The sequence below is a fragment of the Candoia aspera genome, chromosome 3 (assembly GCF_035149785.1).
Source record: "Candoia aspera isolate rCanAsp1 chromosome 3, rCanAsp1.hap2, whole genome shotgun sequence".
In the NCBI taxonomy this organism is placed as follows: domain Eukaryota; kingdom Metazoa; phylum Chordata; class Lepidosauria; order Squamata; family Boidae; genus Candoia; species Candoia aspera.
The window spans coordinates 14219124-14234957 of record NC_086155.1 but is presented as its reverse complement, the minus strand read 5'-3'; the positions used below and the strand labels follow the sequence as shown (position 1 = coordinate 14234957).

Below are 15834 nucleotides of genomic sequence, written 5' to 3'. Positions count from 1 at the left end.
AGCAACAGGTGAGGCTCAATTTCCTGACCAGCAAGTGAACTCTTACCTCACCCCTGATGCAACTGTAAAGTTCCAACGAATAAAGTTTCACTTTCTTCTCTTGCTTGGAGACTTGAATTTTGGAAAGAACAATGAAACAATTTGACATTCTCAAACGTACCCAATGGAGGATACTTAATCTACTACATTTGGGGTGGGAGAGCTGCTTTGAGTCTGTGTTGATTCCTGGTGACTACCCTGGACTATACTTCTTGGCAAGATTTTCAGAAGTGGTTTCCCCTTGCCTCCTTCTTCCTAAGACTGAGAGGGAGGGACTGGCCCAAGGTCACCCAGCTGGCTTTGTGTCTAGGGTGGAACTACAGGTAGTCCTCGCTTAACAACCACAATTGCGACCGGAATTTTGGTTGCTAAGCGAAGCTGTCATTAAGCGAATCCGACCTGATTTTATGACCTTTTTTGTGGTGGTGGTTAAGCGAATCACCATTGCTGTTAAGTGAACCATGTGGTTGTTAAGTGGATCATGTGGTTCCCCATTGATTTTGCTTGCCAGAAGCCAGCTGGGAAGGTAAAAAATGGCAATCACGTGACCATGGGATGCTGCAACAGCCATAAATATGAACCAGTTGCCAAGCATCCAAATTGTCATCACATGACTGGGGACACTGCGATGGTTCTAAGTGTGAGGTCCAGTCGCAATTTAGTTTTTCAGCACCATCATAAGTCTGAACCATCACTAAACGAATGGTCATTAAGCAAGGACCACCTGTAGAACTCAGTCTCCTGGTTTCTAGCTTGATGCCTTAACCATTACACCAAATTAGCTGTCATACATAAACCAATTAGCTGGTTTTAAATTCAAATAAAAGGGCAGAATATCTAACTACCAATGTCAGTGTCTTATTGATATAATTTGCATTTCAACAAGAACTTAGGATGTCTGGTATATGCAGGACTAGCCATAAATCATGGTTTACAAATGTAATGTTTGGGTCATCCATTGTGCTAAGCTCAGATCAGTGATACACACATTAGAGCAATGTGGGAACCCAGCCAATGTCGTATTGTGCTTTAAAAGTCCTTTTTAATTCCCAGTTCTAAGAGCAGACCAAGTGGTTTTAACTTCTAATTTATTAAAATGTTGCTTGGATTTCTCAAGAACAAATTTTGCCAGACTAACCTTACCTTATTTGCTTCATAAGCATCTTTCCTTAGTATATTATAGAAATCTTATAGACATAATATGTCTTAATTTCTGCAAACTATTTGACAAAGTACCCCATGACGTTCTGATTAGCAAGTTAGTTAAAGTGTAGACTTTATATATACAGTGCATTCGGAAAGTATTCAGACCCCCTTCACTTTTTAAAATTTTGTTATGTTGCAGCCTGATACTACAATCGTTCAAATCCATTTTTTTTCTCATTAAACTCACTACCCCATAATGACAAAGTGAAAACCGAATTTCAGAAATGTCTGTAAATTTATTAAAAACTATGATTGTAGTATCAGGCTGCAACATAACAAAATTGAAAAAAGCGAAGGGGGTCTGAATACTTTCCAAATGCACTGTGTGTGTGTGTTTGTGTGTGTGTGTACACACATACATGGCTTTAAAGGTATATTCAGAGAGGAGTCATTAATGGTTCCTCATCAAGCTGGACTGTATTGAGTGGTGCCACAAGTTACTAATCAGGTCTGACCCTACTTTTTCAGATCAGCCAAATTGGGCTCAAAATAAGCCATTAATATGTTTGAATTGTTTTAGTAAATCATAGTTTAGCCACCACAGTTGAAGGTTTGGAAATGATTTTGAGCTGGGTAATAAATTCAATGGGGTAAATCAAAATAGTGCAAAAGGATGTACAGGTTTTCAAGTCACAAAATGATATGTGACTTGATATGTGATAATGTGAGCACATTAAAAATGGAGAGAAAAGCTTTTACCTTCTCAGAGGTCATAGTTACTGAATCAAAGAACTTGAACTGCATTAAATGATTCTGGTAAACTGTATCCAAACCAAGCCAGTATTTAGATGCACAGGGGATAATCAGGTTTAGATAGATTTTTTAAAAACCAAACTGGTGTGAAGGGGATATGGAGACACATCTGATTTCTGTACTTTTTCAACAGAGAGGCAAAATGTACCATTCTATTGACTGTCTTTGATCTTTGCATGGTTTTTAAAACTGATTCTTTGCTACTAGAGTGAACAGATAAGTGTGGCTCTTATATACAAGTTTCCCCCTGGGGGTATCCTGGGGAGGTCAAAAACATCAAGGTGGTAGGTGTAAAAATGGGTGGGGCTTTGATTGTGCAATTGCACCCATCACCTTGGCTTTAATTTTTTATTTATTATATTTACTATATTAATAATTATAATTATATATTAATAATTAAATATTATATTTATTATTTAATAAATATTTATATGGTCATCCAATTTGCAAGACATACCCACACACACGCCCCTCCCGTGGACTCCTTTGGTTCCATCTTATTCCATGGGAGGTATACCTTGCCACACTGTATTCTCTGTGCTGCTATGTTACAACTTAGTTTGCATTTTACATTTATCTAATTTAAAACCAATTTTTTATGATATGTGTAATTTTAATGCTCCTGATTATGTTTGAATTTTAAGGTGGTTTTTCCTGCATCTTGTTTTTTAATTATTGCATATATCACTGTCAGATCCTTTGGGGGTGAAGTTGTGTGACGCATTTCGAAAATGTGCTTGATCTTGTATTTCTACAAAGGGAAATTGGGAAATTGTGTACTTCTTTCCAGGTCACCATGACTGACAGAGCTGCAGCTGAAAGAGCCTGTAAAGATCCCAATCCCATCATTGATGGGCGGAAAGCAAATGTCAACCTAGCATATCTGGGAGCAAAACCAAGGAGTATTCATACTGGTAAGGCCAATAGCTCTTCCCTTACCCTCTGCTCCTTCCATCTCCCTTGCTTAAGCTATTTCGTGTTCTATGTGGACTTCAGTAGGGATAATCCATTATAGAGCTATAGATCAGTGTTTCTCGACCTTGGCAACTTTAAGATGTGTGGACTTCAACTCCCAGAATTCCCCAGTCCACACATCGTAAAGTCGCCAAGGTTGAGAAACACTGCTCTAGATGAATATTCCACCCTCATGCCTTATGCAGCATTGAAGTAAATCCTGCAGTCTTTCCGTCCATGTTTTCTACTGCTAAGCTTGGAGTATTCAAAACCATGGACAGTCTCTTGGCTATCAGCAGAGATGCTATGATGCAGTGCATTGCGGAAGAATCAGGGAGCCCTGATAAATAGCTACAGATTGGGTTCACACATTGCACTAAGCCAGTGTTTCTCAACCTTGGCAACTTTAAGATGTGTAGACTTCAACTCCCAGAATTCCCCAGCCAGCCTGAATTCCACATAGCTTAAAGTTGCCGAGGTTGAGAAACACTGCACTAAGTCATTATGAGGTTTCCCTGTTTCTGGCCCAGCTTTATTTATTTATTCATTCAAAATATTTATAACCTGCCATTCTACGTAAAAGACTTTCAGAGTGACATACAAGAGAATTCAAAATCCAACCTTCATCTACAACCACAATTAGGAAAATACAGTGTATATATTTGAAACATTTACCAGTTTGTGTGAAGCAGACCATTGTGGGTTGTTCAATAAACCATGGTTAATCTTGGTTTAGCATTGGGCACCACTGGCTGGATTTATACACTGTCCTAAGCCATGGTTTAAATAATCCAAAGTAACTGGATCCTCACATCACAGTAGGTCACAAACCACAGTGGTTAGATGTACACAGCTATAAGCCAAAGTTAACTAAAGTTCTTTATGGCTTTGTGTTCTTTGTACTTACAAACATACATATCCATTGTACTGTTCCTTATGGAATAACATTATTCAATGCACATAAAAAGTGTAAAAAGTAAGAAGCAACAGAAATTAAAGGCAAGAAATAAAAGGAAATATAACTAAATCTAAATGCACTTTTATATTTCTCTATTCTTGCAAGCCATCCTTACATCCATCATATCTGTATACTGATTCATACACTTACTTTTGTCCTTTAAACTCCTCACTTCTGTCTTTTTGAGGATCTTGTCAGCATTCTCCAACCACAACTTTCTCCATCTTTCCCTTCATCTTGACTCACTAATTCTTCCTTCATATATTTGTTTTGCAGTTTGATTCTTATGCATTTTTCCATTAATACCACATTTCATGCCTATCATGATGGCATTTGTGCAACAGTATGTTGGCTTGTAAGGTAGTCTCTAGCTGAGAGATTCTAGCTTGCACAGAATAGTATGAGTATGCTTGGGATAAAACTGGACATTGCTTGCACTTGTGGCAAAACTGGCACTCGCTGTCCTTACTGTTATTAGGGAATATTGCATGTTGTAAGGAATGAAGCTGATAAGGCAGTTCCCAGGTTAAGAAGCAGTTCTCAGCTGACAACATAGATCAGGAGCCTTCCAGACCATCAAGAGAACAGCCAGAATCTGTTGAATTAGAAAGTTTGAAATTGAAAGCCTAGAATTTAAATCCTGGAGCATAAGATTTATGCATACTTGTTGACTTCTGAGTCCTGAAGTGGACAAATCTTCTGTGTGTATGTTGCTTCATTCTTACTGGAAAAAAAGACCAATTCAGTCATATCACGTCTGAGTATCTTCTGCTGAGTAAGCTGTTTCCTGAATAAGGGGTTACCTATCTGGAGATCTGAGATTTACAGCTGAGCCTGGTATGAAGCTTAACAGATGTGGGACAGGGAGAAGGAATTTGTGCATCATCCTCATGGTCTCATCAACTGTATGCTTTAAAATATTTGCATTTAGATGAAGTGTTCTTGCTGGATATAGGCAAACATTTCAAATTTAAAACACATCTTTTTTTTTATTTAAGTATAAACCAGTTGTTTCAGGTGTGACACAAAACTGTTTTTTGAGCCCTTTGGACATGTGTCAAGATCGACTGTTTTGAGTGTGAAATTCTATTGCAAGCTTGAAACATTTCCAAAATACTTGAGTTGTTTTGTGCTCAAAACAGGGTGTTTTAAATTTGGGACAGTTCAGTTTGCAATCCCTAGTGTGCTGTTCAAGAGAAATTAAAAATCCCTTAAAGTTCCATTGAGATACATATTTTAAACTTTGCATGTATAATTCCATTTTATTTATTTATTTATCAAATTTATCACCACCCATCTCCCCGGAAAAGTGACTCTGGGCAGTTTACAATAAAACATATATAAAAGCCATATTCAACTATAGAATAAATGTAATGCATAATAAAATATAAGTATGGTAGGAAGCCGATGGCTAAAAGTTCTCTATGACCCGCAAGCTGAACAGGGCCACTCTAAGGAACTAGCCATCCCCAGAAGTGACTATTCTCCCTCCCGCCCCAGGCATAGTGACAAAACCAGGTCTTTAATTGTTTTCTAAAGTCCAGGAAGGAGGGGGCCAGCCTCACTTCCGGGGGAAGGATATTCCAAAGGGTGGGAGCTGTTGCAGAGAAGGCCCACCTCCTGGACCCCGCCAGATGGAATTCTCTTGCAGACGGGGCCTGTAGCATGCCCTCTCTGCATGACTGGGTGGGACAGGTTGATGTAGTGGGGATGAGACGGTCTCTTAGGTAGCCTGGACCCATGCCATGTAGGGCTTTAAACATGGTAACCAACGCCTTGAATTGAACCTGGAAGCATACTGGCAACCAATGCAGCTCACAGAGCAAGGGAGTAACATGTGCTGATCTTGAGGCACCTAAGATCGCCCGCGTAGCTGCATTTTGCACCAGCTGTTGCTTCCGAATACTCTTCAAGGGTAGCCCCATGTAGACCTCATTGCAGTAGTCTATATGGGAGATAACCAGGGCATGAGTGACTGTTCGAAAAACAAGTTTTCTGCAACTTGTGGAGTTAGTGTGCAAATTTGAAATGGTCACAGCATGTCACAAGCACTTCCACAAAATGGCTGCCATAATGAGCATGACCAGTCACCTAACACCCATTAATTGGAAGGCAAACCGGTAGGATTGCTTCCCATCAACTTGTCTAACTTCCCAGAATCCTCTGTACTGTCAGAGTGCTAGAAAGTGTTTGGCCCGAGAGATCAGAAAAATCACACACCAGGTATTTCTATAAAAATAAATTTATTTACAGAAAGCACAAAAACATATTTACAAGCTGTGCATTCACACGTGCTAAGAGAGGACTGGGAAGAGAGGCTGTGCTGGAAGGCTACAAAAGTGAAACTAGAACAAGTCTTCCCCCAGGCAATGCAGCTTTTAACACCCAAACTGAGGACAATTAAGTTCAACCTCTTCACCCTGCCGATACTTAAGAAAGTATTCAATTACCATGGTAACCTAGTGTCTTGGTCCATGCAAAAACAAAGAAATGCCAACATGTACCACCTCTGCTTCTGCCTTCTTCCTTCTGGTAGGGAGAGTTGGCACATTTCCAGATAGAAGACTGCCTGAAAGTCCTGTAATTTTATTTTCCAAGAAAGCTTCTAAGCCCAGAAACATTCTTGGAAATAACAGTAATGCTTGAGTTGGCACTTTGCTTTGATGCATGTTAGCTTCTCACTTAATTTCTTCAAATTAAAACAATCTTACTTTTGACTTTTCCCCTGCTGGGTAGATGAACACACTTCCAAACACAGTCTTGGGCTGCAACCATGCCACCATTTTAATTTCTCAGAATGCCTCTTGGGGGTTGGGGCTTATATGGGTTCTGCTTTTATTTCAGTAAAGAGTCTGTGGGCATTAAGGTGAGAACCAAGAAGCACCAGTGTGGAGACTGAAAGAGCTGGGTATATTTAGCCTCAAGAGTGAGTGGGGATATGAATGCACTCTTCAATACCTGAATGGATGTTACATAGAAGGAAGTCAGAACCTATTTTTTGTTGTTTCAGATGTAGGATACAGAATAATAAATTTAAGTTTCAGGGGTATCAACTGAAGGTTAGAAAAAACTTCCTTCGAGTGAGAGCAGTGGAACCAGTGACCCAGAGAGCTGCTGGCTTCCTCTTCCTCGCTGCGATCATTAAGGAGACTTTAATTTGGATTCTTGCATGAAGGAGAGGGGCAGATTCAATAGCCCAACCCTTTCCAACTCTGTGATTCTATGTCCCATTGTGTATATGCAGCTGTATTACTGCTTCATTAATAAAAAAGTTTCCCCTATGTAGAGTGCCAAATTGTGAGGTTCCTGAAGACAACAGGATTTCTGGTAGTTTCACACTTGTAAATAAAGCCAAAATGAAGGGAAACAATAGAATTTCATACATGCAGATAAGAATAAGCAACAGAAATCTTGGGCCCTGCACTTCAATTTACATTCTGTTTCATCAGTTTCTAGAGCTGTATAAGAAATATATAAGCTGAAGATTTTAATTTTTTTAAAATAAAACAAATAGAAAATGTATTCAAATATACTGTAGTGTAGTGTGTATGTACAGTATATCTGCAATTTTGACCATGCATTAAAAATGAATGTACTGTAGAAAGAGGAAAAAAATGCTGCCAAAAGGTGAAAGTGATTTGAATTTGTATACAGAGTTGAAAAATTGCAGCCAAATATTTGCAATTAGGGAGGAGTGGATTTGTATAAATCAGGTGCATGTCAGTGCTGCACTTATCTACCAAAGTGTCATTTATCTGCATATTAATCTGTTCTGTGCAATTTCTTGTTTAATCGTCTTTTTAAGAAACTTCCAGAAAAAAATAGTGTTATGAAGATTTAGAACATTTCTTTCTGCAATATATGGGTTGTAGCTTAGGGTATGGTTTAAATGCATCTGCTGTAGTAGGTACTACCTGACCTGGGGCCTATTTCTGGAACTTTCCTTTCCAAAAATAGAGGAGACCAAGGAGACCCTATTCTGAGTTAAAACACTTTTCAATAAATCATACTGACATTATTTCTTTAATATTTATTGCTCTGCTTCCAGAAGTTGTACCAAAAGGAAAGAAAGATGTAAATGTACTACAATCTCAGAGAGACTGCATTTAATCATAGTTTAAATAAATAAATAAACTGTGGGCACTTGTGTAGAAAGTAATAAAAGATGCGAATGTGAGTGTTAATATAGATGTTTGGGGAGGAGTGACTGTGGTACAATTATTCTATCCAAGGGTCATGTGGCTAAAAAAAGTTGGTGTGTAAGAGAGGGTTGAAAGTTTTAAAGGGAAGACGTGCACTGTCATCATAAAACTTCCCAGCACAGACCAAAATAGCCTGGCGTGTACTAAAAATTGAAAGATGTGAAAGTGATAAGATGCACAGGCCAATAGTTGGGTTGCACTGTTGAATAGGCAACAAATTCCATGATCTAGTTTAATTCTGCTTCAACCATTTTTCCCTAGGTTTTACCTTAGGGGTGCAGCAGTTACATCCAGCTCTTATTCAGAGACCCTACGGGTAAGTGGAACTTTTCTTTTTAACTGCATTCACAAGTAATCTGAAGACAAATTAATAAAGCATCACAGAAAGAGGAAACAAGCTCATGGCTATAGAATCTGAAATAAGATTTCCTAGTCCTCACTTAGGATATGAAGCAAAGCTTTTTGAAAAGTTGTCACTTTCTACAAATACTGGATTGGGTAATTCCTTCCTTCCATCTGTATGGCCGCCCATCTCAGGAATTGACTCTGGGCAGTGATCGATCTTAAAATAAACTAAAAACAAATTTCCATCCTGATACAGCTTAAGGAAACCATTTCTATTTCTCTGGTCATCTTCATTATGCCCCAGAATAGTTAAGGGGATGGATCATCTCTGAGCTCATTCCATGATCTCTACTTTGGGTAAATTAAGTTCTTCTATTCCATGATCGCAGGTGGAGAGTTGAAACAAGGCCGTGGTTCTTATCATATCCTGGGAGGAAGAGAGCAGCTAGGTTCATACATACACTACTCTAAGCTCAAATGGGGTTGGGTAGTCTTAGCATGTTTTGTAAGTCAGGCCATGATATTAAGCTGTGACATGGTTTATTACTTGGGCATAGTGTGTTATGTATACCCAGCAGTTGTGTGACTTACGTTTAAGATTCAGTGTGTTGTCTGAACCCAGCTAATCTGCTCATAATGTTTCCCATACTACAAGTCTAAGATGGGGTTTGGTCAGTACATTAAGTCATTGTTTGTTTAACTATTGTTTATTTGAATGAGTCACGGTTGGCTGGATTTATACAGAACAAATAAATATATAAATAAAGCCATTCGCATTATGGCTTAGCACAGTGTATGAATGCAGCCTTTATGCTTATATATCTCATGCAAAATTATTGCATTCACATAAAATGCTAACCTATAATGTGGATTGCTCTGCTTTAGCTTAGTGTGCTATGTCCTCCGAACATGAAAACCTAACCAGTTGATGTTTTTTCAGCCAACCAATGGCTTAGCCTGACATGTCAACTCATGCATTTGGGCCTCTATCATATTCCAGGAGTTGAAACAATCCTTCATTTGATTCTCTGAGATTGTGTTTCTCATGGGGTACAAGACACTAGGCATGTCTCTTGCACAAGGTCCTTGCCCTGTAGGACCATGGTCTTTCTGGGCTCGAGACACCTAAGGATCTCTTACAAGGACATGCCGTACGAGTTTTATAAAATCCAAGAAAGGCTTTGTTTGTTTGTTTGAGTTCTAATTTAAATGGGGCCGATGCAGGAGGCCTTGGCAGCGGGTTGCAGCTCGTTGCTTTGGGCCCCATGTGGCAATTCCAGGCCAGAGAACAAATTGCATTTGGATAGTAAATCTAATATTCAGTGAAAGAAACATTAGGTCAAAAATTGATTCTGGGCAGATGTTATACAGGACTTGAGGAGTTTATAGAAGTCAGCTATTGTCTCCACTTTTCAATAGTATATTCCAACCCTCTTTGGTCTAAAACATCCTCTTTTTATACATCTAATAGGATCTGGCAGCTGCTTTGGAAAAGCCAAGAGTGCTTAGAGACAACAATAGCAACTGTCATCCTAACTTCATTTAACTGTTTAATGATTGATGTAATTCTCTGGGTCTCTCTCTTTTGCTCTCAAGCACTGCTTTCTGAAAATGGAAGCTTGTGTGTTTTAAAGAATTTGGGAGAAGTCGGTTCTCTTTGGGAAAAAAAAATTGGAAGGCTGATGGGTTTAAGAAACAATGCACCGTTTTTTTCTTTGCCAAGAGGAATTAATATTTAATCTCCTCTGCATCTCCTCCCCCCACACAGTAGTCCACACATAGACTGTCTTTCTTTACATCCCCCCTCTCTAACCTTCCTGCTCTGGATGACTCAACTCTTCTGAGTTTATGATGCCAGTGATGGTGGTATTTTCCCCCCTTGCTGCTCTGGTAGTGTCATAGTAGGGAACTAACATCTGTATTGTTTGTATAGAGCAGCGTTTCTCAACCTTGGCAACTTTAAGATGTATGGACTTTAACTCCCAGAATTTCCCAGCCAGCATGGCTGCTGGGAAATTTTGGGAGTTGAAGTCCACACATCTTAAAGTTGCCAAGGTTGAGAAACACTGGTATAGAGGGTTGAAACATGTTTTTCCACTCTTCAATGCTCGTTTTGTTTTGGAAGAGAAGTAAGAAATCATTGTTCTTATTCTTAATAGCCAAGTGAAAACATACTCAAACTTGTGATGTGTCTTATCATCCTCAGCAGCAGCATTTTCCTACAGTCAAGCCTGTTATGGTGAAAAGGTTGCTGAAAATGATAACATTTGGTGCTTTTTGTGGCTGTGTTTTTGATAGCAACATTTCTCAATTGTTGATGTTTCCTTATTCTGCAGTTCCTCTGAAGAAGCCCAGATGGGCATTTGCAGAATTAATTTGAGACATTGAATCCTGATATGCGTATGAGTACGTGTTTTTAAATTGACAGTGCCCGGGGGGGAAAAAAGGAACAGTAAGAGGCTATGAATATTAAACTTGCACTTGTTTAAAAATTCATTTTGAGAGCAGCTTTTTATAGCATGTTTGGTGCTGCATAATAATAAGGATTGGCTCAGTCCCAATTCTGAGGACTTTGGGTATATTGCTGATGAAGCAGCAGTGGCAAGAGGGAAGTGCAGAGTAAGAATTGTAGTAAGCGGAGGAAAGAAATGCCAAAAGTCACTGTAATTTCTAGTCCACCCTGAAATCATCAAGAAATCAGATGCTGCAGGTGGATTTGTTGGTGGGCAAACAGAAAAAGCTAAAAAAGTCTTTGATGTTGGTGAGCAAGAGTGCTTACAGAGATAGCTTGCATGACCAGAAAAACCTGGAGAATGCTTTAGAGGACCTAACTCTGTTTAATGAAAATAGTGCAAATCTACTCGCAATCAGCAAGAATGGGATGAATAGGCTAGCCTTCCTCTCCTTGTATGACCTCCATGGGTAAAAGGCAAAGGTGCACCCTGAGGAGCTGCTTTTTAATAGTGAAGGCTGAAGACTCATCACCTCCAATCCCATTGAGAGTCCCTAGAGATGGCAAAGATGGGTAGCATGCTTGCTCTTGGTCCCCCTGGATCTGAGATCTTCTGTAACTTGACAGCCTGGATATCATTTACAGATTGCCTGTTCTTTCTCTTTCTGCAAGTATTTCAGATCTGTTTGGTGAGCCGGTGTGGGTGTGTATGTAATGCATTGGCACTTGGCACTCTGTGTTCAATTTCCCTCCAGGGTTCCTGAGACGTCTTTGTTTCCTTTTTGGCTTCTTCCTCACCTGACCTTCTGTGGTTTTGCTTGTTCCCATTTTCCAACCTCACTCTTTATATATTTTTGCTACTTATCCCAGGATGCATTTAGTAAAAGAATCTCTATGTTGTCTTTTCCATCAGGCCTTAGCAAAATCTAAGGTACTGTGCCTGGTTATAACTATAGTGCATATAACTTGGCCTCTAGGCTCTTTTTGCTGGGATCTTCCATGTACTTTGTAGTGCATTATGCACACCAATCCCAGTGTAGAAATCCATGTTATATATTACGATAGGTTTAAGATGTGGTCATTTGTGGGAGTCCAAGAAGAGCAGCACCTTCCTAGCAAATTTCCACATTGAACTGTACTATAGAGACACTTTTGCTGGATGGATTGTGTGGCGAATAGCATTACCACTTCTTCTTGTTCCTAGTAATTAATGTTATGACAGTGTGATAAGGGTGGCTCTGAGTAAAGAGTAGATGTAACCATTATGGAAATCTCTCATGACAATCATTTCTTTCAATAGCAGCTTTAATTGGCTCCAACATATACTCTGAATGTAAATAAATAAAGCATAATCAAGTGTTCTTTACATCAGAGTGGGGAACAGAATCACCCAATCATGCAGCCCCTGTCCCATCAGCTCAATGATATCATGATATCCCAGGGAGCCAACTCATAATTGGTCTTCCTGCATATTGCAGAAAGTTGGACTGGGTGATCCTTGTGGCTTCTTCCAGTTCTGTGACTATATGCATCTTCAAAATGACAGGAGTGTGTTGAATTTAATTTAATTCGTCATATTTCTAGGCCACCCAACTCTCAAACAACTCTTCCTTGGAAGCTTTAAAAGTTGCTGAGGTTGAAAAACACTGGAGTAGTCGTTGTGGCCACCCCAAAGAATGAAATAACAAGGCAGCCAACCTAAGCTATCCTTGCAGCAGGCTTCTTGCCATGGGCCTGCAGGGATGATTCAGATCAAAAAGGATGACAGGGGGAAAGGGATTGGGGAGGGTGTAGGCTTTGGAAGAAGTAGCTGAGTTGACCCCCTACAGATTGGCTGGGCTGCCCTGAAGATGGCTTTTCCCTCCCCCACTTTAGGATAAGAAGAGCCATTTTAGTCAAGAGCAGAGAAGGAATAGCTGAGAGGAATTACTTACATAAGAAGAAGAATGTGACAAGTAACTACCGATAACTTTATCCTCCCTGAAATTTATCTTAGTCTTCTTTTTATTTATTTATCTATCTATCAAATTTGTCACTGCCCATCTCCTCCCATTTAAGCTGTCCTAGCTTGTCCATGCTGTATATAGTAGTAAATATGGATTGTGTAGTGCTTCAGATTCATTTCCAAAAAGGTGCTTTGGAGCACATGGGGACACAAATGTAGCACCTGTCTGCATCTTCTTAAGCCAGCTGTGGGATTGCACAGCTGCCATGTGATTCCAGGTAAAAAGCACAGCTGCTGTAACAAGTTGCAGACAAATACTACATCTGCATTCCTCTGCAGTTCAAAGCATCTTTGTGGGATTGATTCTGAAACATGACAAAGCCATAGAAGCAAATACCATAGTATATTTATGTACTGTAGAAAAATATCTTGAATTTTCCACCCTTCACCTCACTGGATGACCCAGGATGACAGTTCATGCCTTGATACACTTTTTATCATGCCCAACTATATTTACCATAGGGGAAATGTTCCCTGTAATGAAGCTTAGGAAATTGCTCTAGTCCCTTGATCTTTTTTCCCAGCTACTTTTTCAACCTCTTTGTCCCTACTTCCAAGCACCATTTGGCTTCAAATGCGGGTAGACCCAGTATGTTCTAAAGCAGCTGCCAGGATACCATTGCACATGATTGCACAGATTGTTCAGTGTGAACCACAGTCAGCCTAAATAAGGCAATTCCTTGAACATGCTGAGAGTTCACACATGCTTGTGAACAGATCTCTGCCACCAGATCTTTCTGCTCAGAGGTTCAAGGTTAAGATTGAGGAGGAGAACAAACGTCCATTGAAGGAAAAGTAAAACTGCCTTCACATTGAGCTTGTCTCCTGATGACTTGCATGGACATATTCTTATAGGGGAGTTGGCAGTTGTAGAAGTGATTTGTGACTTCCTTCTGCTGGGATGTGTTTTTGACTTTCCAGTTTAGCCAACAGGCTTGGGATACCCAGGCAATCTTCTTTCCAAGTGCTAACCAGGGCCACCACTGCTTATTTTTCTAGATCAGCCAGCATTGGCTAAACATGGCCACCTTCTGAAGCACATTTGTCCATTTATACACATATACCTTTACTATCCAAGCTACATGTAGCATGTCATTAGGGATCTTTGCATGCTTTCTTCTGGCCTTGTTTGCAGAAAAGTTTAGTGCATGAATAAGAATTGTTCAAGTGTGTGTGTGGGGGGGGACATGCACACAGAGAGAAATACACATGTGTATACGTTTAGCAATTACCTTTCCAGTTTTCAGACATCCACTTCCCCAGTAAAAACCATTCCAGCTACCCTTGGTACACTTGGCAGTGTTTGCTATAAATTATTTATTGGTTGCTGAGAGATGAGCGGAGGCAAGGGGGTGGATTTATCATTAGTATATATCATTTGCATCAGTAAACAAGAATTTCACCACGTTCTGTTCCAGCAGTGGTTTAATTGTGAGAAATGCAGATTGGCAAGACCCATGCCATTTGCTTGAGCAATCTTGGTTACTATGGTGCTCTTTTTCCTAGCAAAGCATCAAACACTCTCCTAGCAACATAGGCTTGGCAACTGGCTCTATTCTTGTCCAGTTGGAACAATTGGTAATGTAGGCTTCAGCGTTGAACCAACATTCCTTGGACACCCAAGGCTTCTTCAGTCTAGGGGGAAAAAAAGACTAAAATTTCTAAGCATTGTGTAGCTTCAGATTTTTTAAAAGAGCAGTTAAGAAAAATTTCCTGAAGCAATGCCTTTCTTTTATGGGGAAGGTCAAAAGAACAAGATTAAGTCTCTTTGGAGCCTACTTCCTGATCCCATTAAACTGTCTTAAATGGGTATATATGTATAATATATGTGCACTATTTTCTTTTCTCTTTTGGGAGTCCCTCTGGTACTTGTTTTAAGACAAGGGGTCAATATATTCATGATTCCAAAGAAATAAAAACGCACATATATTTACAGAGCAGAGTGGACATAATTGCTTGATCATTTGTCAGTTGGTAGATTTATTTGCTGCATAAATGATTTTGTTTGGGTTGTTTTATCAATAATCAGTAGGAAATAGAAATACTGGAAATTGAGCTCTTAACTAAGTAAGCTTAATTCTGAGGAGAGAAGGAAGTTGATCTGATAGCAGTTTTCAAACACTTATTAGCTCCTAGGAGATTCTGGTTGAATGTTAGGAAAAACTTACTGATGATAAGAATAGCTTGACAAGGAGGCCAATTACTAAGAAAGGTGGCAATGTTTCTTTCATTAGATATCTTCAAGCAAAGGCTTTACAGTCATTTTCCAGAGATGCTTTCATTTGGATTCCTGCACTGAACAGGGACTTGGACTTGATGGCCTTACTAGGTTATTCCAGTTATCATTCCACAAAAACCAAATATTTTAACTTGCTTTTCCCAATCTCCACATAAGTTGGGCTGCTAGTTTAGTTTCCCTGCTAGAATATTCACTGGTTGTGTTGCTTGAGAGATTTTGAGCATTGTTGTCCAATGCATTGTTAATGTAGCTTCACTAGAAAGTCTTACCCATAATGCTAACTTTTTAGTGTCACAGGTTCAAAGGAAAGTTTGCTACCAACGTTTTTGACTGAACTCTGCGGTTATGTTTAATTTTTTTGGCTGTCATTCCAATGTGAAAGTTATTTCTGAAGTTCAGTAGACATGCAATAATGGGTGAACATTGGCTTTTTGCTATTGTGTGCAGTATATATAAACTATGGAAGGGGTGTAGCTCTGTGGCAGAGCATGTATAAAATAATAGACTTGATCTCTGAAGAACTCTAGGAAGTAGTGTGAGATCATATAGAGTTTTTACCAGTCAGAAAAAGAGACCAGTGGTCCACTATCTTGTGAAGCCAGTGGGCACATCTAGAATTTCCAGAAAATATTGTGGGTGTGTTCATAATGTGGTTGCTGTCGATGGCTTGCCTCTTTATAA

At 39.5% G+C, this 15834-nt stretch overlaps 1 protein-coding gene across 1 annotated transcript in view; it reads left to right on the top strand.

Annotated features, from left to right (window-relative positions):
* The window catches only part of RBM38 (RNA binding motif protein 38), a 35587-nt gene that overhangs the window by 4948 nt on the left and 14805 nt on the right, over positions 1-15834 (top strand). The window contains exons 2-3 of the mRNA XM_063297019.1: positions 2789-2912; positions 8374-8428. Coding sequence (XP_063153089.1) covers positions 2789-2912; positions 8374-8428 — 179 coding nt within the window. The remainder of the gene's footprint in view (positions 1-2788; positions 2913-8373; positions 8429-15834) is intronic.